The following is a 23,467-nucleotide window of genomic DNA, read 5'->3' as shown; positions in this document are numbered from 1 at the left end:
CTCGGGTCTTGAACGCTGCCCTAAAACTGGCTAATCTTCCTTTTTAATACAGTGCAGGCCTCACGCTCTGAATCTTGGAGCAGGGAGCTGTGTCTATCTGGAATTTAAGGTTATTTTATTTTTTATTTTATGATATTTTGGTTAAGTTTCATGTTGAGCAACTGATACAAGTTTTCCAAATTTGTTCAAAAAGAAGTTATTGATACAAAGAAAAATAACAGACGGCATACAGATAAAGCAAAAATAGGAAAAGCAGCACAGAAATACTGACTTTTGAAAAATAAGGGATTAGTGTAATCCAAGGAAAATATTCCCACTAATAACGTCACATTCATGTGCAAATAATAATGCCTTTTATTTCAAGTACTGAAAATCTTTTTTTTTTTTTTTTGATATAGGTAAACATTTTCCCTTGTGTGGATCAACATCCTGGCCCCTTTCAAAATTAGACAATCCTACTTCAGTCTAAATTAATGAGATTATCATCGAGATTATTACTATTTACCTACAAATGATATATTAGATTTTTTTTAACTATTTCATGAAAGCACCAGAGTTTACTAAAATGCAAGCAAGGTTTGGATCCCCTTTCCACAAAGTGAATGAAAGTAGCCAGCAGTATCTTCAATGTCAGTTGTGAAGGCATCTGACCAGGTACTGTGATTAATAACCTCTTCCCATGATGCTTTAATGTTTTTTTTTATTAAGTCTTCCAAGACAAACTAAATCAATCAACAGCTGATAAACTATATAACACAGCAGGATTTCTCAACCTCTGTACTACTGACATGCTCATTCTGTGGCGGGGGCTATGCATTCCAAGATATTCAGCAACAGTCCTGGCCTCATCTTGCTGGTTGCCAGGAGCGTCTTCTCCCCAAATTGTGACAGTCAAAAACGTCTCCAGACATTGCCACAAGTCCCCATATGAGAACCACTGTACAAGGGAAAGACTATCAGGTGTTGTTACCTGAACAGCCCGTGGTGAGAGGTTGGTCCCAGGAGGGGGGGTGTCTGGGGTCAGTAGGAAAGATCTGACCCACCTTTGCCTCTCTGAGCTGTCCCACTACTCCTGCTCCCCTCACTGCCCTCTCCTGGTTAAGGAGGGTGGTTCCCTCTGCCTAGAACTCTCTTCCCCAAGATGTCCTCTCTGATAACCTCCTTTTCCTCTTTATTTTTTTTTAAGATTTTATTTATTTGTTTGTCAGAGAGAGAGAGAGCACAAGCAGGGGGAGCAGCAGGCAGAGGGAGAAGCAGGCTCTCCACTGAGCAAGGAGCCTGATGTGGGACTCGATGACCTGGGATCATGACCTGAGCCAAAGGCAGATGCTTAATCAACTGAGCCACCCAGGCGTCCCCTCCTTCTCCTCTTTAAAATCTGCTCATTCATCTGCTCAGTGAGTTCCTCCCTGACCACTTTATTTTGAAATTGCAAGCCTCCCACCTATACCCCACCTTACCATGATCTACTTTTCTATTTTTCCAGAGAAATTATCATCTTATAACACACGAAGTATTTACTTCCCATGTTTACTGGTTCACTCCCACCCCCCAAAAAATCTTTGACTCGTTGATATGCCTGGCACACAGCAGGCACTCAATTAAAGTTGCTGAATGAATGAATGAATGGTAAAGATCCGCCAAGCGAGCTTGCTGTGCCTGACAGCGGCAGCAGCACATAAAATGACTCCTGCTCTCATAAAGAATTTTCTAGAATTTCCATTTCTAGCCACTGCTAAGAGGGCATGCTGTCTGGTGAACTGCTCACAGGAACAAGACCTAAGGTCTACGTGGTGATATCATGAGCAGTCGATTATTCTCACACCCAACAAGTCCAGGTCACCCACAAACATCAGGAATCTCAAGCTTTCAAGTTAGAGATGAAATATGAAGTAGCAGATAAATAATTCCTTATTCAGTTTTTTTCTCTGTGTTTTCTTATATTTAAAAAAAAGTTGCCTACTCCATTCATGAAAGCTTAATATAATGCAGAAAAGCAAAGCCTTCTTAAGAAAATAGCTTCTAATAATAACTTCAAGCTTTCTTGGCTTAATTTAAAATCTAAAAACCCAGACTGACCCTGACTGTCTTCACCTGCCATCTCTGCCGTGATGGGCTTCTGAGCCATGGCCACTCCGGGTTTCTGCCACGTATCAGGTTCACCAGCAAGTTTACACAGGACATCACTGACCCTTTACCAAAAAAGAGTGAGAATTTAAAGCTAACAAAGACCAGTAGGGGAAGGGCTTGGAAGGACTGCTAGTTTGCTACCTCCAGGTGGGCAGCCTCTCCCATCGTCTTATGCTCAGCACCTTGTCCCCATGCTGCACACCCACGTGCCGCCACGCCTCCCTGAACAGTATGACCAACGTCCCGACGGCTCTGCTACATCCCGGTCAGCGGCTGTGGTTACTACCCGCTCTCCCAGGGACGGGCCAAGTTTAATAACCCAGCTAATTAGCTAAAAGATATGCAGCTTACCTCCACCATCCAACCAAAACCAGAGTGGCTCTGCAGCAGTAGCCCTGAGCCCACACAACCCAAGAGGAGACTGGCTCCTCTCCGATGAGGTCCTGATCAATTAGCAAAGAATAACACAATCTATAATCCTTTAACCTGATGCTAGGTATCTAAGTAAAAATTTTAAAAAATAAAAAAAATAAAACCCTATTCTTTGATTTAAAGTTCGATCAGAAAAACATATATCTGGAACCTACAACTCTGAGAAAAAAAGATTTATCCTCTTTTATGCTAACTCAAGGGTCATCTACTAAAAATAATGAACACTGCCAGTATATTCATCATTAAAACAGTCTGGGGCATGAGATAAATGAGATGAGGATGCTCCAGAGGAAACACAATGGATCCTTGAGCACTTGCCTGTGTGTCGATGCTTTTCACAAGACACCAATCTGTCTTAAAACAGGCTAAGCGTGAATTAATGTTTTAAGTATCATTGTTGGGTGACTGTGCTTCACAGGTTCAAAGTACAGTACATATAATCTAAGAAAAACAAAGAAGAAATGTTGCAGGCCATTTTACATTAAGAAAAAGATCAAATGATCTAGTACCAAAACAGAAAGCATGTTAACAGCAAACTCACCTCAAACATATTTTCCTCCCATTGTGGTTAACTTCAAGTGACAAAGTAAACCATAATTCAATATTCAACAGAGTACTGGTGATTCAGAGACAAGAAAGACATGGTCTCAAACTCCAAAAGCTCCCCAGGGAACAAAGATCGTCACACACATAACAACCCACAATACCCAGATGGCAAGAGCCATAGGATACAGGTATAAACAAACTGGGAAGAAACCAGCTCTGCCTGGAAGAGGGAGGGGAAGACGGGAGATGCTTCCCTACAACAGTGATATTGGAGCTAGGCCTTGAACAGCAGGTAGGCACTCACCACAAGGGAAGAGAGAAAGAATCTGGGAAAGGGAAAAGGAACATTCCAGATGAAGGGATGAGCACAGCAGAGGAAAGTACACTGAGTGTCTGCTGCCTTGGAGCAGTTCGGGGAAGCCAGAGATTGCACATGAAGCCACCGAGCCCTGACCGAAGAGCTACACTAGAATTGGTTTTAAGTGGAAAGGTGAGAAAAAATAAACACTAAAACATACCCAATGAGCTACCTTTATTGGCCCAGACGTGAACAGAGGTAGAGATGGAGGCAGGATGTTATAGCGTGTCTATCCCGGCAAGCATTTTCATTAAGAATCCGTTCTCCAGGCATACCCAATATTTACGATTCCCCATTCAACATGTCATCCTGTCACTGTAAGTCTATGTGAGATATGCCACCCTGGGCCAGCCCACTTAGCCATACAATCCAATATTCTGTTTCTGACACAGCACTAGGGGACATCGGTAGGGAGAACATGATAGATGTGGCCCACTCTGTCTATGTCCATCTCAAAACATTAGAATATTGGTTGGTGGTGACCAAGAAGGAGTTTGGCCTTATTTGCAAAATTTGTACTTTAAAAAAAACATAGAGGAATGTAGCAATATAGAACTTACACAATTGATAATTTTATAGAGCTGCTCACTAGCCACTCTTCAGTGAACAATTACTAAGTCTTTGTAAGGCCTTAAATGATTTTGGGGGGAACGAGAGTATCCCGTCCATTAATGTGTTATTTCAAGTGGTTTCATTCTTCTTGCTAACGGGCTTATAAGTATGAATGCAGATTCCTATATTGGGATTATTGCTAAAAGCTAGACTAGACAAGGCTGGCCAATCTAAAAGATAGAGAATGCTCTTGATTCTTCACTGGCTTTTCGGGGGAATCTGACCCCCGCACACTGCAGGTCCTTGTTGACTTAACTAAATTTCAACAGCAAGTTGCACGAGCAAACTTTCTCTATATAAATGCCATTCTCTAACAAGACCCATGCTGATTTATTAGCTCTTGCATGAGCAGATCCGTCCAATGCATAATGTTTTATATTGCAAATCTTTGAGGGCTACTGATGGTTATTACCAGCACTACGCAATGGGCTGGCTGAAAAGACCAACTGAATTCATGAGCAGCCGTCCTTTCCACACCATGCATACATGGAAATTCCTCTTTGATTTGTGGCTTTAATCATGGCTTCCAAAACCTGTCATTATTTATGACTCTGACTTTTACACCGACGGTCAACGGGAAACATTTACTTGGGTTACCTGATAGGAAAGAACTCTGCAGCTCAAAGCGGTTGGTGTGCTCCACTTTGATATTACACATCTCAATTTTCCTGCCGACTCACCAGGTTGGGGACAGAGCTGGAGGAGTTGGTGTCAGAGTGCTAGAGTCTACACAGTATTAAGGAACGGAGAGATAATACTTAAACATACAGTGACTTCCCTCGTCAGACTTGAGGCAGATTTGAAAAGGAAAAAAGGTTGTAAAAGAAAACCAACAACCTTCGGGTGAGTGTATGTGCACACGGGTCTCCATTTTCCCACCATTCAAAATATTTGAAACCATCAAGTAACACTGACCAACATAAAGTCCCTTCTTTACTGACCACCTTGGCCAAATTGCTAGGAATGTTGCCCTCCTTTTTTTTTTTTTTTTTTGACAATTTTATGTATTTATTTATTGGAGAGAAAGAGGGAGAGAGAGAGAGAGAGAGAGAGAGAGGGCACACGTGCAGGAACAGAGGAGGAACAGAGGGAGAGGGAGAGAATCTCAAGCTGACTCCACGCTGAGTGCAGAGCCTGACGCAGGACTTGATCTCACGATCCTGAGGTCATGACCTGAGCCAAAACCAAGAGTCAGAGGCTTAGTCAACTGCACCACCCAGCTTCCCCTGCCATCCTCCTTCTGGAAAGAAGCCAACTCTTCCATGGATGCACCAAGCTCCATTCTGGTCTCATACAATCCAACCCTCATTGTCTTCTATCCTTTCTGTGGTCACCTTTCCCTTTAGGGGGCGCCTGGTTGGCTCGGTCAGTACAGCACGTGACTCTTGATCTTGGCATGGTGAGTTCCAGCCCCAGATTGGGTGTAGGGATTACTTAAAATAAATTAATTAATTAAAACCTTTAAAAAATAAAGTCAGTATGTCATCTTTCCCTTTTCACTGACTCCCTCCCCTCAGTCCATGGTTATGCTCTCCTCTGTACCTTGATTTTAAAAATCAGTACGTTTTAGAAAATTAAAGTATAACACTACTCAGAAAAGTGTATAAATAACTGTCCCACGTGACAAATTTTCACAAACTAAACACACTGTTGTAACCAGCACTCGGCTCAACAAAGAGAATTTTACCAGCATCTCCAAAAACCCCTCATGTGCCCTTCTGCTCACTATCCTACCCCAAGGGTGATCACTCTGCTGCCTTCAAACAGCCTGGATGACATTAGCTTTGCTTGTTCTTCTACTTCGTATAAACAGAATCACTCAGTATGTGCCCTTTTGTGTCTGGCTTCTTCCACTCATCATTCTGTTTGTGAAGTTCATCTACATTATTGGATTGATTCGTAGATCATTCGCTATCACAGCTGCATAGTTTTCCATTGTGCGAATGGAGCCACAATTCCTAATCCACTGTACTCGTGATGGACGTGTGGGTAGGTTCCAGTTTTCAACTATGAAGAACAGTCCTATTATTTGATTGGTGCAACAGATAAAGGGGATTAAGAATACAATCATCATCATGAGCACTGAGTAATGTATAGAATTGTTGAATCGTTACGCTGTACAACTAAAACTAATATAACACTGTATGTTAATTATACTTCAATAAAAAAATTAAAAGCAAAAACAATAAATATACATATACATATATATATAAACATACATATACATATACATATATATATACACATAACATGGGGGGACGAAAAAGATTAGCTACTGAATTACTAAGACAGTTTATCCAGAGCACATAATACAATGTCAGGTAATAGTGCATAGTCAATAAATAATTATTACTTGAGGAGCGCCTGGGTGGCTCAGTCGTTAAGCATCTGCCTTCGGCTCACGTCATGATCCCAGCATTCTGGGACTGAGCCCCACATCAGGCTCCCTGCTCAGCGGGAAGCCTGCTTCTCCCTCTCCCACTCCCCCTGCTTGTATTCTCTCTCTCACTGTCTCTCTCTCTGTCAAATAAATAAAATCTTTAAAAAAATAATAATTATTATTATTATTACTTGATTTTTTTTCCCCTAACTACTCAATATTCTAAAGTTTTAATCTATGGATAAAGCTAACAAGGCTCTGAGACCCCAAAAGGTGCTTAAAGATTAAAAACAAACAAACAAACAAACAAAAATGGTGCTTTTATGACCATGTCTTTTTGAGAACATCTTGTTGGGCATATAACCAGAATTATTGAGCCATTCAAATCTTTTTTTTTTTTTAAGGTTTCCAGAGTAAATATAAATAATGCAAATGTGTTCTGGGCTCTTCTATCCAAGAAAAGCAATTGACCTCAATCTTTCCAGCTGCTTCTCCTTGAAAGGGTCTGTTTTCCCCTGCTAGGCTCTGGGCTCACAAGAACAGTGACCATTCCCAAAAGTATCTAATTACCAGCCAGTGCCTGGAATACAGGAAGTACTCAATACGTAACCACTGAGCTGGTGGCCTACGGGTGACACTGTCCATCCACGTAACTCCTAATCCCTTCCCAACTAATTCCGGTCTGGCCTCATAGGAAAAGCTCTAAGTTCACTGAAGACCTCCTAACTACCAATGCCGGTGGCCTGTCTTCAGGACACATCTTCCCCGACGCTTCTGTGGCAAGCAGCATGAACAGTCAGCCCAAGCAAAACCTGGCTTCAAGGGTCCCCTGGCTTCTCATCTCTGGGATGTTTGTTCTCCAGGGCTCACTACTAGAAGCTTCTGCTGCCAGGGGCTCCACCCTTGATCTTCTTCTCCTCCAACACCCCCCATGCTGCTTTTATCCATTCCCCTGGCTTCAGCTTCCATCCACCACAAATGACTCTTTTCAGTCCTAACTCTGCTCCAGAATCCACAAGGGGGCTTTTCAGTGACCTCCTGGACTGTGCCCCTAGGATCTCCTGAACACACTTTCAAAGTAACTGTCTCAGATGGAAAACATGACCTCCACCCTCACATACTGCCTGGTTTATTAATTCAATGTGCACTTCTGCGTGTCTGTGATGTGTCACTCAGCATGCTAGACCCTGGTGATCCAAGATGGGGAAGGCCAGGTATGATGGACAAGAGCAGGCATCTGGCCATGCCTGGCGTAAATGCTGCCACAGGGTTCGAGGGGATTGAGGACAGGAACCCAGCCTAGCCTGGGTGGTGGGAAGCAGAAATGCTGCCGCAGGGTCTGTCTCTGAGTTGACTCTTCCCTGTTGGAACTATCTATAGAACCCACTCGCTGCTCTGACACCCACCTCCTCCATCGAGACCCCACTGCCCTTGCCTGGGTCCCTGGAACACAACACTTTTTCCATCCCTGGCTTGTTTCTCCACAGTCTGCCCTTTACAGTATAACTCAGCTCTGGGCACTCCCCTGACTAGAATTCTCCAGTGGCACCCCATGGGCTCCTTGAACAAAAGGCAAACCCCTTACCCTGTTTGGGGCTGAAAGCCACATGTGGTAGACGCCCCCCCCCCACTGCTGTAACTCCTGTGTCCAGTGCTCACTGTGCTCCAGATGCACGAGTCCTGGACAACAAGGAGCCTGTCCAGCCTCAGAGCCCGCGCCCTTGCTGTCTGCTACGCCTAGATGTTTCTCCGGCTCCACGGATGAACAGCTCCACCTTGTTATTCAAACCTTAGAGCGCTTCTCAGAGCTCCAGACAAGCCTTCTGTCCATCCCTCCAACAGCCCTGCCTGGCACTTCTGAACACACACACCTGTCACGCGTCTGGCCCCACACCCACCACTCCCGAACTTAGCTCACTCATTTACTTTGGCTTTCTAATGGCTGTCTCTGTCACTGGACTGAAAGCTCCATGAGAGTAGAAATCAGATTTGTTTCATTCACCTCTGTCTCCACAAGGCCTAGTGTACTGCCTGGGACTTAATAGGTCCTTAATAATTATCAGTCATGTCCATGAACAAATGAATGAATGAATGAATGAATGGCAAGTCTGCCAAAGCATGGTGGTTAAGTACAAATTCTGTAGCCAGACTCCCTGGTTTGAATTCCACCTCTGGCACTCAATAGCTGTGTTGTTTAGGGCAAGTTACTTAGTCTTTCTGTGCCCCCTGGGAGACTTGCTTGGCAAGAAAATAAAGTTAAAAAGACCTGCCTCATAAGGTGTTTATAGTTAAACGCTAGGAGCACTCACAACAGAGCTTGGCACGGTATCAGTCCTAACTCAGCAGCAGTGCTTGTACCACTGCCTGGGTTGCCTTCCTAAAACACAGGTCCCAGCCACACATCTAGGGACCCCCACCACCTCGTGGAGGAAGTGTAAACCCTGCGACTGGGAAGGCAGATTCTTATTCTTCACGGGTGGGCCCCCAACCCCCCTCCGCAGTCTCTCCCACTCCTTGGCCTGGTACGCCCCTGGTTCCCAAGTCCCCAACCTTCTCACCACATATCCACCTCTGCACACACGGGCCCTCTGCCTGGAACGCCCTCTGCCTTCCTTGGCCTGACCCAACTCAAACGGCACCTCCCCTCCTACCCCTGGCAGACACATGGCTCTGTCTTGCCATTCCGCTCTCTGTTCACTCTTCTGCCTGAGCCCTCAAGCGGGCTGCCTTCTGCACCACCTCTAGCATGCACTTTTCCACCAGGCAGGAGTGTCCCTGGGGTGGGGCCCAGGGCTTCTTCAGCCCCCTATCCCCGGCACCTCCCACAGGCCGGCACCTGGAAGGAACTGAAGAGACACCTGTTACTGGATGAATGACTGTCCAAACATGGAAAGCAACCACTTGCCCTCATCTTACTTTTTTCCCATCAGGGTTCAAATTAAGTGTTTTGAGGGTCAAAACCACTTTCTTTTATTACCTAGGTTTTGTTGCAAATTTTCTGTTTAAAATATCTTACTTTGGGGCGCCTGGGTGGCTCAGTCAGTTAAGCGTCTGTCTTCAGCTCAGGTCATGATCTCAGTCCTGGGACTGAGCCCCACATCGGGCTCCCTGCTCAGTAGGGAGTCTGATTCTCCCTCTCCCTCTGCCCCTCCCCCACTTGTGCACGCACGCATGCTCGCTCTCTCTCTCTCTCTAATAAATAAATAAAATCTTTCAAAAATAATAAATAAATAAATATCTTAATTTGTCAGGGTGACTGGCTGGCTCAGTTCATAGAGCAGGTAACTCAATCTCAGGGTCATGAGTTCAAGCCCCACATTGGGCATGGAACCTACCTAAAATAATTAATTAATTAGTTAATTAAAAGAATAAAAATAAAATAAAAAAGACCTTAATTTGTGATGTAGAAAGCCATTTAAAACTCTCTTTTTAAACAGAGACAATTTCAGGGAATCTCTGATGTTCATCTGTTTGTCTCACAGGAAATGGAAAATACAGAGCAACAAAAGTAGAATGCATTATAATGGTCGGAGAGGGGAAGCAAAGTTGATTTTGTGTACAGCACTCTGACTCTTTTGTTCCTTGCCACCTTATCCTGCTGGGAAGAAAGAGGTACATGTTTTTATCCCCAACATACCAACAGGAAAAATGAAATGCGAACTTTGAGCAATATGTCAAGGGTTACTTCACAAATGAAGTCGTCCTAGCAAAAGCTCAGCTCTTCAAACTGAACCTGGTAGGAAAGACAACCTATAAGGTTGGCTCAGTTAGTAGACAAACTTAGAGACTCTGATAGAATGAAGTCAAGTTTGATTTAGAAAAGTGGTTGGCTAACTGTAGCCCGTGGACCAAATCCAGCCCACTGCCTGTGTTTGTAAATAAAGTTTTATTAGAAAACAGCCAAACCCATTCATTTATGTATGTCCGTGGGTGCTTCTAGGCTACAACAGCAGACTTGACTGGCTGCATCAGACCTTCTAGCCCACGAAGCCTAAAATATTTACTATCTGATGCTTTACAGAAAAAAAAAAAAAATTGCCCATCTCTGATTTAGAGAATAGTACGATGTCTGGATTTTTTTTCCATTTCCCAAGTATTAGTATACTCAAGTTCCTGTTCCTATGCAAGCTAGTTCACTTAACAGCAGGAGTTGTTGTTTTTTTTAATTGACAATCTTTGATTCAAGTTTATCTTATAGTTCAGAGAAAAAGTTCAATGGTTTGGTTTTGGGCTCAAATTAATATAGCTTCTCCACTTTGGGGGCACACAAGTTTACAAACTTGGAACAAAGCAGGCAGGTGAAATGGAATGCTTTTGGCTCTGGAGTGCGTCTTTTATTCCACCTTAATGATACCCTGCTCCTTCTAGCACTAAGGTCCAAAGAGTCTGTCTGTATTCTTCCGCCCTAGTTAATCCTATTTTCTACAAAAGTTCCCATATCATTGGTTGGCACCTAGGCTTTCTCATCAATAGAAGTATGCCCTCTTCCGACTTCTTTCATGGATACCTCTTAAAAACTCAACATCTAGGGGCGCCTGGGTGGCACAGCGGTTAAGCGTCTGCCTTTGGCTCAGGGCGTGGTCCCGGCGTTGTGGGATCGAGCCCCACATCAGGCTCTTCCGCTATGAGCCTGCTTCTTCCTCTCCCACTCCCCCTGCTTGTGTTCCCTCTCTCGCTGGCTGTCTCTATCTCTGTCAAATAAATAAAATCTTTAAAAAAAAAAAAAACTCAACATCTGAAAACAAATTGTTTCCTAAATGCTAATATATTCTACTGGTCTGTCTTCAGAAGCTAAATGCACCCCGCAGAAATGATGCAGAGACTTCAGAACTGGGATCCAGCTCTCCAACTCTTTCTACACATGTTGGATCCCATATGAAACTTTAACCTCATTTTTTAAAAACTCTGTATTATGGAAATTTGCAGGCACATGCAAGAAGAGAGAGAACAGCATAATAAACCCCCATGTCCCCAGCAGCCAGCCTCAACAAGTACCAATGTTCTGCCCTTTTTCCCCATTTATCCTTCTTCCCAACTTTGTGTTTGTTTATGGTTTGTTGCAGCATCTGAAAGGAGACCTCACATGTCAAATCACTTCACCCACAAATGCCTGTCTGTTCCTGTGAGAGAAGGCCCTTCTCCTTTGAACAAAACTGTTACCACTATCACATCTGACAAAGTTCATAATAATTCTTAACATTTAACTTAGCATCTACTACCCAGTCCAAGTTTAATTTCCCCCACTGTTTCCATAATGTCTTGTGAAAGCGGGTTATTCAACTGAGAGCCCAAGTATGACCACATAGTACTTGGTGACCAGTCACTTCGGTGTCTTTTCACCCACAGTAGACCAGCCTCATTTTTGTTTTCAACTACCACCGGCATATGCTCAAATGCTAACTGGCCAAGCAAACCTTACCAAGAGCAGCACTTCTTCAGGCTGCACACGTTAGAAGCAAATTCATAGGCCCTGTAGGCACAAACTCACACAGTTTCACTTTCCAGAGCGATCCGCCACAGGGACCAATATGCCAGGCCACCCTGAACACTTTCTGCTCTCAAGAGAAGGAATTTAGCAAGCTAATTCTCTAAAATTAAATCTTTTCTGTGCTGCGATGGCCTGAAGACTCTGAATGATTTTTAAAAAAACAAGGCATCCATTCATTAAGGCTTTTTTTTTTAAGTTAGCCAAATTTAATCAAGAATTACAAAGTAAATCAGACAAGCCTTGTGATCCATTATTGTTACGAGTAACAACATTAATTAAACACCTAGCTCAAACAGGACATTGGGTTATAAAAAGGATGACCTGTATCCCTGCCCAAAGCGACTTACAGCCTAAATGAAGCAGTTATCACATCACTTACACAAAACACCCAAGGAAGACAACAGACCTAAAATCACCTAACCTGACACCCATGCTCCTACCATGAGGCAAAGAACATTTGTGGCTAATCTGGGTGGCAGAATAAAAAGAACAAGAGTCAAAAGGAACAGAGTGTGACTGTTACTTCTATCATTCACGAGCTGTGCCACACTAGATAAGTTACTTACCCTCTCTGATTCTCAGTTTTATCATTTGTAAAATAGGAATAATCTCACCTACCTCATAGAGTAGCAGCCATACACAGTGAATCAGAAAATCTTACATGAAAGCGCAGCACTAGTAATGATGATGAAAATAGTAATAATAATAAGAAATTCATTGGCTATAAAACTCATTATGCCAGGCACTAAGCTAAAATGTTGTATGTGCACTATCTCATCTAATCCTATCAGTACTATGAGGCATCTCTTATTCTTATATAATTTCCCAGATGAAGAAATTGAACAGAATGAATGAGGGATTGATCTGCTTGTCTAATATGACACAGCTAAAGGCAGGAAGTGGGTCACAGGACCTCAGGGTTCTTGCTGTCAATCTGTCAATCATGGCATACTAATGCTTCCTAAATGCCACCATTGTTAAGGTGTAAAGGTAGGACCCAGGGAGTTTGGGGGGAACAGGCCCTCCTACTATGGCTATTAAATCAATTATATTAGTAAGTCATTATTTTATTCTATTGTAAAGTACAGCACCTCGTAGCTCCCACCCCTGCTCAAGCAGGAAACCCCATGAGACTCTCAAAGATGCAATCCCAAGGCGTGAGTATACTCAGAGCCATAATGGTGGTTTCCTTCCTTGTTGGGTCAAGTCCTCAGCCGTCCGCTACAGAGTATTTAAGGCCTTCTATATTACGAGTCTCAAACACCCAATACTTGTTCAAACAAGGCCAAAGTAAAATCAATTATTTTTACCCATATAATCTCTTACTTTCTTTTTGTACATATATACAAAAAAGACTGAAGAAAGCTAGCCACGAGGAAAGAGGTCCAACTGCCACCATGGTTTGAGAAGCCCAGCCAAGCCAAGTGGAAAAGGTATCCGGACAAGAACTGAGGTCCTGGCCAACAGTCCTATCAGATCTCCTGTGCGTGAAGCCATCTTGGACCTTCTCATCTTCCCAGAGTTCAAATGCAAACACGTGAAGCTTGTATATCACCCAGGCAACCCACAGAATTGTTAGCAATAATAAAATGCTATTAGTTTTGGGGTGCTTCAGTGGCTCAGTTGGTTAAACGGCTGACTCTTGATTTTGACTCAGGCCATGACCTCAAGGTCATGAGATGGAGCCCTGCCTCAGGCTCTGTGCTCTGTGCCAGTCTGCTTGAGATTGTCTCTCCCCCTCTCCCCGCCCGCCCTTCCTCTCACCCACGCTCTCTCTCTAAATAAATGAATAAAATCTTTAAAAAATAAAAAAATAATAATAAAATGCTGTTGGTTTAAGGCACTAAGTTTTGGGGTGATCTTTAGATAACTAAAACAGTCAGCAATCAGCTTTTCCAGGCAGGCCAAATATCAAATCTATGAATAAAAGGGGCCTTAATAGAAGTTCACTGATGTTTACTAATAGAAATGTTACATTCCTTCCATTCAAGGATGTCCACTGGCTGAAACACTTATCTCTGTAAACCCAGGTTCTATACTGTACCTGGCTCACCAGTGTTAAATAAATATGAATATGGGGCACCTGGGTGGCACAGCGGTTAAGCGTCTGCCTTCGGCTCAGGGCATGATCCCAGAGTTCTGGGATCGAGCCCCACATCAGGCTCCTCCGCTGGGAGCCTGCTTCTTCCTCTCCCACTCCCCCTGCTTGTGTTCCCTCTCTCGCTGGCTGTCTCTCTCTCTCAAATGAATAAATAAAATCTTTAAAAAGTAAATAAATAAATAAACAAATATGAATAATGATCACATGGATAACAATAATAATGGCAGCTAATGTTTACTGAGTGTTTACATACAGGGCTTCACGTTAAACCGTATATTCATTTAACCTTCACTAAAACCTTTAAGGTGGAACACTATTATGCCCGTTTTGCAGATGAGGCCACTGAGGCTCAGAGTGGTACAGTGACTCGTCCAAGATCACACAGCCAATAAAAAGCCACACAGGACCTCCTTCACCTTCTGGCCACCTGACTCCAGAGCCAGCGCTCCTAACTACTGGCTTTATTACCCCTTCAAGTGCCACCCTACTTTAATAATGTTACTTCCTTCTAAAAGAGATAATGTCTATAAAGAGTTTAAAACTATGCCTGACCTGCGGTATGTTTTCAATAAACATCAACTCTTACGATTAGGAACCTGCAGACGGGGAAGTAAAGAGGATAGCAAGCCTTGATTAGCTTTAGCTGTTCCGACAGTTGTACAGGCGTCCTTCACCAGCAAGCATCCCAGGGTTTGGTAATCTTCTCTGTGTAAGTCTGCTCTCCCCCAGGACTGTGAAACCCCTCGAGAGCTGACCCTGTTTCTGGTTCATCTTTGTGGGTCTAGGGCGCTGCACGTGGCCTGGCCCAGAACAAGTAGGTGCTCAAGAAACGTTTGTTGAATGGAAAGGAAATGCTTCATTTACCACAAATGCGAACTTGCACTTACAGGATGACACTTCCCCCAGCCAGGAGTCCTTAAAGTGACCCCCCCAAAAAGGAGAAGGCAGGAAGGGACAAGCGACGGAGAACCACCAGAGGAATGCCAGCCCCAAAGGGCTCCTTGGGATAAGAGATGGGCCTGGGCTTGTGGCCAGTACACGTGAGGAGTTCAAACTCCCAAACTCCGAAACTCCCCTCACTCTGAAAAGTTCCAGGGAAAAAGTGGAGACCCTAGGTGTAAGTCTCCCCAACCCCGAGGTGGCCGCGCCTCCTCCCGCCCTGAACCACCAGGACTAGGGACGAGCCCTCCTACCCCGCCCCGGCCGCCGCGGGAGCAGGAGGAGGAAGAGAAAGAAAGTGACCGGAAGTCAGAAGTTTCCTAACAACGACCAAAATCCTCCCCCAGGAGGGGAGGGCTCCCCGTCCTTGGCCCGCCCCGCCCAGTGAGGAGGGACCGCCACAAGTGCATCCAGGCAGTTGGGGGTCCCGCTCTTCTGTCTCAGCAAGGAGGGCCTGGCCTGTAGCTCCCCCCGGCGTTGCGTGCACCCCGAATTCTGTGAGAGGTTCCCAGGGAGGGGGCGGGGGCGCCCCAACTGTTACTTACAATCGTCTAAGTCATCATGCAAGTCCACAAAGTACAGAGGGATCTCTGAAAACCAAGAAACACAGAGCAGTTACACACAAGGAGGGGACCGCGGCAGGCGGGCTCAGGGGCGGGCGGGGATCCCCGGGCCTTGAGGAGTGGTCCCGGCTAGGGGGGGAGGGGACCGCCCCTGCGCCCAGGGAGCCAACCCCACTCACCCGCCATCTTGGGATGGGCCAGGAGGCGGGGTCCGCGCGGGAAGGCGGGGCCGGTGGGTCGATGGGGCGGGGCCTCAGGCTCCGAGCCCCGCCCCCCGGGCCGGCACCTCCCCGCGAGCCTCGCGGCGCCGGCCGGGCCCCGCCCTCGCGGCGAAGGTGGCTGCCGAGGTGGGCGGGGAGGTCAGGTGACCCGGCCGGCGTCCCAAGATGGCGGCGGCAGCGGCGCCCGGGAGGCCGAGGCACCGTCCAGGCTGCTGAGGCGGGTCCCGCGCGGCTGGCGGCGCACGGGCCGGGCCGAGGGCTGGCGAGCGGACGGCCGCCGCCTCTGCGCGCCCCGCGGCCGGGGCTGAGCCGTGCGGCGGCGGCGCCGGGGGATGCTCGTGCTGGGCCCGGCCTCTCCCTCCTCAACTTAGGGCGGCGGCGGGCCCGCGCCCCTGGCTCCCGGGCTATGGCGCTGAGGGAGCTCAAAGTGTGTCTGCTGGGGGTGAGTGGCGGCGGGCCGGCCTCGGGAGGGCCGCGGGAGGCCGGGCAGGCCGGGGACCCAAGCGTGCCCAAGTCCTCTGCGCCCCTTCCCCCAGCCTCGGTGCAGGACCTGCCCCGGGACCCTCCCTCCGGCCCCCGGGCCATCCTGCCCACCTTGCCGCCGCGTCCTGAGGGTCCTCCTGGCAGGAGGGGACCCTCCCCCCCGTACCATCCTGGAGCCCAGGGACTCTTCTCGCCCCCAGAGGGTAAAGAGCCTTCCCTCCCTCTCCACTGCATCTAGGTTGAGAGCAGTTCCTAAATAGTTTCCTACTAAGGTACTAGTGAGAAGTTGGCCAAGTCTTCCAAAGTAAAACCAATGGCAGGTCTTCAGGTTTTACAAGCAGAGTTTGTCTCGTTTGGAGTTTTTGAACTTGTGGGATACCGTGACACTTCTCGTAGAGTTACTTTTTTGGGATGTTCAAATCAGGAAGCCCCCAAAACTAGTTGGAAGCTTTTGCTTCCTGTCTTGTCAGGGCAACTTTGCTCCTTCAGATCATGCTTAATGAAGTCGATGCTCTTTTGCCTGAGTTGCTGCTTTAAAGACTGAAAAGGATTCCAATATCTAGTCTTCCCCCTTCCGAAATAGGGCGGGGCTGTGATTTATCAGGGATTACTCAGAAGTAATTCAAGAGTTCATAGTTTACTTACACATGTTAAAAAAGCGAGTGTGTCACTTCACACTAAGCAGAAACTTGGGGTTTTTCAAAAGGTTCTCGTGTCCTTAAAAAATGCAAAACCCCGTCCTACAGTACATTTTGAAATCTAGTTACTCCCACAGAATGTTTATGAAAACCTTTGTGCCTCTTAACTTCTAAAAATTAGCATATAAGACCATTTTTCTAAAATCCTGAACTTAAGGCCCAAAGTAGTTTTCTTTGTCTGGAAGCAGGTAGACTTATTTGTATTCACCCATCTCGTTCTTTTTCAGGATACAGGTGTAGGTAAATCGAGTATCGTGTGGCGGTTCGTGGAAGACAGTTTTGATCCGAACATCAATCCAACCATAGGGTAAGAGATTAAGTTTATTGAACATATGTCTAAAGATGTATTGGAAGTCCTTCCAAAATAAAAGGTGTGTTATGGGGGTGGGGAGGCGTCGCCATTTTACATTCCAGTGGGTTAACAGATGGTGGTTTCCATCATCTGTGGAAGGACTTGAATGTGTACAGTGAGGATTGGTGTGTTTTAGGAAAGTTATCTTTTGAGGTGTGAGGGGGAAACTTCAAAATAAAAAATATGAATGGAAGTTTTACTTAGTAGAGTATACTTCAGTCTATAAATATGAACAGCATTGCATCTTAAAATAAAGCAGAAGAAAACAGGTCCTGATACTATTCTTTCAGGCATTCAACTAGAAGATACTTAGATGGTTTTAGTTTCTCCTGAAAAGTAGGCGGTATCTGTCAGGCTGGGAGGAGTGGCAAATGGAGATGTGGAGGCTCAGGGCAGGGCTGTGGACCCCATCACCGCTGCTACCTGTCTGAACCCTTCTCATACATTCCTGCACTAGTAGTAATAATGAATTAATACATTAATGTTGAAATGTCAGCTTTTTCTGGGTGTCTGATTCTTTGGATAAGTGAAATTGACTGGCTATAGGTATTTGACTATGAGAAAACTTTTCAGGGTATTTAAATGCTGTAATATTAATACTTACCCTGTGAGAAATTGTATTTTATAGGTTTTAATACTATGTTAGGCTTGGAAAATTAAATAGCTGCTATGCTATTTTTATGGCATACCCCCCATGAAATGGTTTCTTCCATTGAAACAAAAATCCAATTCTGTCTAATACAGAAATATTTTTACAACATACATACACATTTGAAGGCATGGGAGTGAAACCACCACTAACTTTCTGAAATTAAAATGCCTTTTGAGGGGCGCCTGGGTGGCACAGTCGTTAAGCATCTGCCTTCGGCTCAGGGCGTGATCCCAGCGTTCTGGGATCGAGCCCCACATCAGGCTCCTCTGCTATGAGCCTGCTTCTTCCTCTCCCACTCCCCTGCCTGTGTTCCCTCTCTCGCTGGCTGTTTCTGTCAAATAAATAAAATAAAATCTTTTAAAAATTTTAAGAAAAAAATGCCTTTTGATATCCTTCAAGAAAGAGCTGGGTATGTGCAAATGTTTAAAACATGACCTCATCTGCCTCAGGGCCTGCCTGCTGCCACCTGCTTGGGGAAGAGAAGTGACAGGAAGTGATAGTAAGTAGTGCTGGTGACTCAGTGAATGACACCTTTCATACCGGGTCAGAGCTGAAAACAGCTCTGAAAGATGCAGACACCACCTTGGTTAAAAGTGCTCTCTGAGAGACGGCCAGAGAATAGGGAGGGGTATAGCTCCGGCAGCGGTGACAGTAACAGGCCTGCAGTTCTATCCAGGGTGTCCACGTACCCATTTGCTAGCCCTCCCAATCTGACAGATGCTGCAGTTCCTCACCTTGAGTCCCACCCTCTTCACCAGGTGGTCTTGGCTCACATTTCACAGGAAAGAGGAAGATGAGGTTTCCCCCCAGTTTCCTTCCACTTTTCCTTGTTTCTTTTTTCTTAGCCTCAGCGGATGTGTTCCCCCTTTGTGACCACCTCCTCACATACCTGAGCTATGAGGGGCCCTCCTCAACAGTTCTCCCTTTCTTTCCTTGCCCTGCCTTCTTGTCACAGCCTGCAGACATGCTCCTCTTTTTACCTGCTCTACTAAGACCATACCATTCCCCAAGCCAGCCATGCCAATGGTGGCACTCTTGGAAGAGAAGTCACTCCTTCCTCAACTGCTGCTCCCCCTGCAACCCATTGTTGCCTCCGTTCCACCCCCACTATTCCACTAAAACCACCCTCCCTGTGTACCAGTTTCCATCTCATTGTCAAACCAAGGGCTTTTTCTTCTTTATTCATCCTTTGAGTGCCTTCTATATGCCAGATGCTAGACTGGGTGCTGGTGATTTAGACCAGGGGTCAGCATACTGGATGTTTGGTTCGCCTCCTGTTTTTATAAATAAAACTTTATCAAATCATAGTCACACCCGTTCATTCACACATTGTCTCCACTGCCCTCTGGCTACAATGGCAGAGCTGAGTAGTTGTGACAAATGCCCTCTGGCCCAGAAAGCTGAAAATATATGCTATTTGGCCTTTTTCAGAAAAAGTTGGCCAACTCCTAATTTAGATAAACTTGGTTCCTGCCCTCATAGATCTTACCTACAAGGAGGAAAGAAAAACATTCTAAAACTAATGTACAGGAAATGATTTATTTGACCTTTTAATGTGCTGCAAAAGAAAACATGACTGCTCTGAGAGCATGTAACAGGCGCCTGGCCTAGGCCTAAAGGAAACAGTGGAAGTGTAAAGCACTTGGCAGCCCTGACATTTAAATATTGAAAGATGAGTGGATTATACAGTCTATAATTTAGCTGTGTTGGAAAGAGCATGGTAGTACCTCGTTCTGGTTTTAATTTCCATGTCCCAGAGATGGAGGGAGGGCATATGTGCAGAGGGAGACAGGAGGGGCAGAATGGCTAAGTTTCCATTCTCCAAAGAAAGCTCCAATTTAAGTCCAGGCCAGATGATTCTTAGGGCCCATGCTTCCTTCCGCCCCGCCCAGTGTGACATATTTGACCATTAGGGAAGACTTAAGAATATAGGAGGACAGGGGAAGGAATGGACACCGAGATCTGCAGGGGACGAGGCCCAAATGATGGATTGAAAATATGGGCCTGGCCCTAAGGAGAAAGGCTGGAGAAGTTGACTTGAGACTACGTTGCACGGGTGAAGCTGAGCTGTGGGAGGGATGAGAGCACTGATGGGAAACGTGGGGAGCAGAACACAGCTGGGGAAAACCTGCATGTGCATGTGCAAGACAAGCGTTGCCAGGTGTAATGGCAGCAGGAGAGGACTTTAAGGGAGCATTATCACGGAGGAAGAGAACTAGGGAAGATAAGAGTTTCGTTCCAGTGCGCCCTGTGGTAAATTATGCTGGAGGCTCCCCCCGTCTCCAGGACATGGCCCCTGCTGCCTCACCAGCCTCCTGGCCACCCCTCCAACCTATCCTGTTCTGCCGCCTCACAGTTCCTGCTGTCCCCTGTGCTACTCACTGCCCTCAATACCACCAACTAGTTAACTTCCACTGTGGAAAAAACATTCTTCTTAAACTTTTGATTATAGTATCTTTTGGAGAGCAAAGATGTTTAATTTTGATCAAGTTCAATTTATCAATTATTTTTGTAGTTCTTTTTTTTTGTGTGTCCTATACATCGAAAATCACAAAGATTTTTCTCCTATGCTGTCTTTTAGAATTTTTGTAGCTTTATGTTTTACATTTTAGTTTATGACCTATTATTCTACTAGCTTTAGTTTACAGTTCGAGGGAATTCAAGGATCATTTTGTTCCATGTGTCAGTTTAGTCATTACAGCAACGTTTGTTAATGTTGAATTCTGCATTTATTAAATTACCTTGATGCCTTTGTCGAAAGTAAACTGATAAATATGTGTGGGTTTATTTCTATTCCATTTATCTGTTTGTGTCTCCTTGTGCTGGTACAATAAACAGTCCTGATTGCTGTAGATTTATAGAAAGTCTTAAAATCAGGCAGTATGTGGCCTCCCGTTGTATTTATATTTTTCAAATCTGTTTGGCTTTTCTCAGTCCTTTGTATTTCAGTTTAAATTTTAGAATCACAATGTCCAATTTCTGAAAAAAAAACTGAGATTTTCATTGGTAATATAGCAAATTTATTGATTAATTTGGGGAGAATTGACAATATTGCATCTTATCCATAAACATGGTATACTTCTGTACTAATTTAGTTTTGATTTCTGTCAACAAAGTTTTTCAGGCTGTGCAGGCTTTCACCTATTTAGTTAAATTTATCCCGAAGTATTTCATGTTTTTTTATGATTAGTAGATGGAATTTTTTTATTTCAATTTTTAATTGTTGCTAATATATAGAGTAAACTCTATTTTTACGTATTGGCCTTGTGACTTTCTAGATTCAGTTAGTTCAGGCACCTTTTTCATAGATTCCTTGGGATTTTCTTAGGTGTACAATCATGTCCTATGTAATAAACAGTTTTACCTCTTCCTTTCCAATCTATATGTCTTTTATTTCTTTTACTTGCCTGGTTGTATTACCTGGGACCTCTAGTACTTTGTTGAGAAATGTTAAGAGCAGACGTCCTTACTTTATTCCCTGTCTTGGGGTGGGAAGCATTAGGTCTTTTAGCATTAAGTTGGATGGCTAGGCTCTAGGATTTTTATAGGTGCCCACTGTCAGGTTGAGAATATTTTCCTCTATCCCTAAATCAGTGAGATATTTCATCAGGAATCATGTTGAATTCTTGTCAGGTAGTTTTGGGTTTGGTTTTCCATCTTTTGAACTGTTCTTAGGATTTTTCTTTTTAATCTTTAAATAGTGAATTACAACAATCTATACTAAAATATTAAATGTGTTCCTAGGATAAATTTCACTTGGTTATTATGCATTATTTAATACATTATTGGGTTTCATTTATTAAAACTTTCCTAAGGATTTTTGCCTCCATGAAGTAGATAATTATCTTGTAGTTTTCTGTAATATCTTTCTCTAGTTTTGGTATCAGTGCCTCATAAAATAAGTCAGGAAGTGTTTTCTCATCTTCTTTTTTGGAAGAGTTTATGTGGAATTGGTATTGTTTCTTAAAGGTTTGGTATGATTCACAAATGAAATGAAGCCATCTGAGCAAGGAGTTTTCTTTGGCAGAAAAATTTTAACTACAGGTTCAATTTCTTTAATAGATACAGATGTACTCATTTCTTCCCAAGTAAGCTTTGGTAGTTAGTGTCTTTCAATGAATTTGTCTGTTATATCTATTTTTTTAATTTATTGGCATAAAATTCATGAATTTTTTAAATTATCCTTTTAATATCTTTAGGATTTGTCCAGCTATACATTTATTAATTTTAATGATCTTCTCAAAGGACCAGTTTATTTCATTAATACTTTTCTATTTTCTTTTTTTTTAAAGATTTTATTTATTTCTTTGACAGAGATAGAGACAGCCAGCGAGAGAGGGAACACAAGCAGGGGGAGTGGGAGAGGAAGAAGCAGGCTCCCAGCAGAAGAGCCTGATGTGGGGCTCGATCCCATAACGCCGGGATCACGCCCTGAGCCGAAGGCAGACGCTTAACCACTGTGCCACCCAGGCGCCCCTCTATTTTCAATTTCATTGATTTTTGCTTCTATCTTTGTTCCACTGCCCCCCCCCAATTTCTTATTTTGGCTTAATTTGTTCTTTCTTTTAAAGTTTTTTAACCTGAGAGTTTAGAATATTGATTTTTAGGGCCTTTTTTTTTTTTTTCCTTATATGAGCGTTTAGAACTATAAATTTCCCTTTTAAGTACTGGTTTAAGTGAATCCCACAGATTTTGATACACTGTATTTTCATTTTCATTTAGTTCAGAGTATTTATTTCCCTTGTGATTTGTTTTCCTGTTGGTTGTTGAGAAGTATTCTCTAACCTCCAATTATTCAGGGATTTTCCAGAAATTTTTTGTTATTGATTTCTAGTTTAAATCTGCTCTGGTCAGAAAATGTACTCACTATTATTTCAAACCTCTTACATTTGACATTTGTTTCATGGCCTCGAATATGGTCTTCATGAATGTTCCATGTATATGAGAAAAGAATGTGTTCTATAAATGTTAAATTAGCCAGCTTGGTTAATAGCACTTGTTCATGTCTTCTGTACCTTTACTGATTTTTTTCCCCTCTCATTTGCAGTGACAGGAATGTTTGAAATTCAGCCCTAATTGAGAATTTAGTCTATTTCTCTTTTGTAGTTTGGTCGATTTTTGTTCATGTACTTCGAACCCTTATTATTGAGTGTTTCTATGTGTAGCATTGTTATTTTTCTTGATAACTTGACCTCCTCACCATCACGAAACGCTTTTTTCCCTGGTAACAGCCCTGATTCTGATTTCTACTTTGTCTCCTGTTAATACAGGCTCCTCAGCTCTCTTTTGATTAGTGTTTGCATATCTTTTCCCATCCATTTACATTAAACCTATTTATATCTATGTATTTGAAGGAGGTTTCTTGTAGACAGCATTATGGCTCCTGCTTTTATACTTAATCTGACAGTCCCTGCTTTTAAATTGGAGTGTTGAGACCTTTGCTGTCCAGCACAGTTGCCAAAGCCACATGTGGCTATTCAAATTTAAGTTAAAAGTAAAAATTCAGTTCCTC

General features: G+C 44.0%; 2 protein-coding genes across 2 annotated transcripts in view; one reads left to right on the top strand and one right to left on the bottom strand.

Moving 5' to 3' along the window:
• LOC113258763 (serine/threonine-protein phosphatase 4 regulatory subunit 1-like) overlaps positions 1-15,772 on the bottom strand; it is a 79,684-nt gene extending 63,912 nt beyond the window's left edge. Inside the window, exons 1-2 of the mRNA XM_026503802.4 lie at positions 15,729-15,772; positions 15,532-15,576 (exon numbers count right to left, since the gene is read on the bottom strand). Of these exons, the coding sequence (XP_026359587.1) occupies positions 15,532-15,576; positions 15,729-15,735 (52 nt within the window). The 5' untranslated portion in view covers positions 15,736-15,772. The remainder of the gene's footprint in view (positions 1-15,531; positions 15,577-15,728) is intronic.
• Positions 15,773-15,921: 149 nt separating this feature from the next.
• The window catches only part of RAB22A (RAB22A, member RAS oncogene family), a 55,831-nt gene continuing 48,285 nt past the window's right edge, over positions 15,922-23,467 (top strand). Inside the window, exons 1-2 of the mRNA XM_026503804.4 lie at positions 15,922-16,212; positions 17,179-17,258. Coding sequence (XP_026359589.1) covers positions 16,177-16,212; positions 17,179-17,258 — 116 coding nt within the window. The 5' untranslated portion in view covers positions 15,922-16,176. The remainder of the gene's footprint in view (positions 16,213-17,178; positions 17,259-23,467) is intronic.

Source organism: Ursus arctos, unplaced genomic scaffold, assembly GCF_023065955.2.
Source record: "Ursus arctos isolate Adak ecotype North America unplaced genomic scaffold, UrsArc2.0 scaffold_16, whole genome shotgun sequence".
Lineage (NCBI taxonomy): Eukaryota > Metazoa > Chordata > Mammalia > Carnivora > Ursidae > Ursus > Ursus arctos.
Note: the sequence above shows the minus strand (reverse complement) of the source record. Positions and strands in the feature narration are given on the sequence as shown.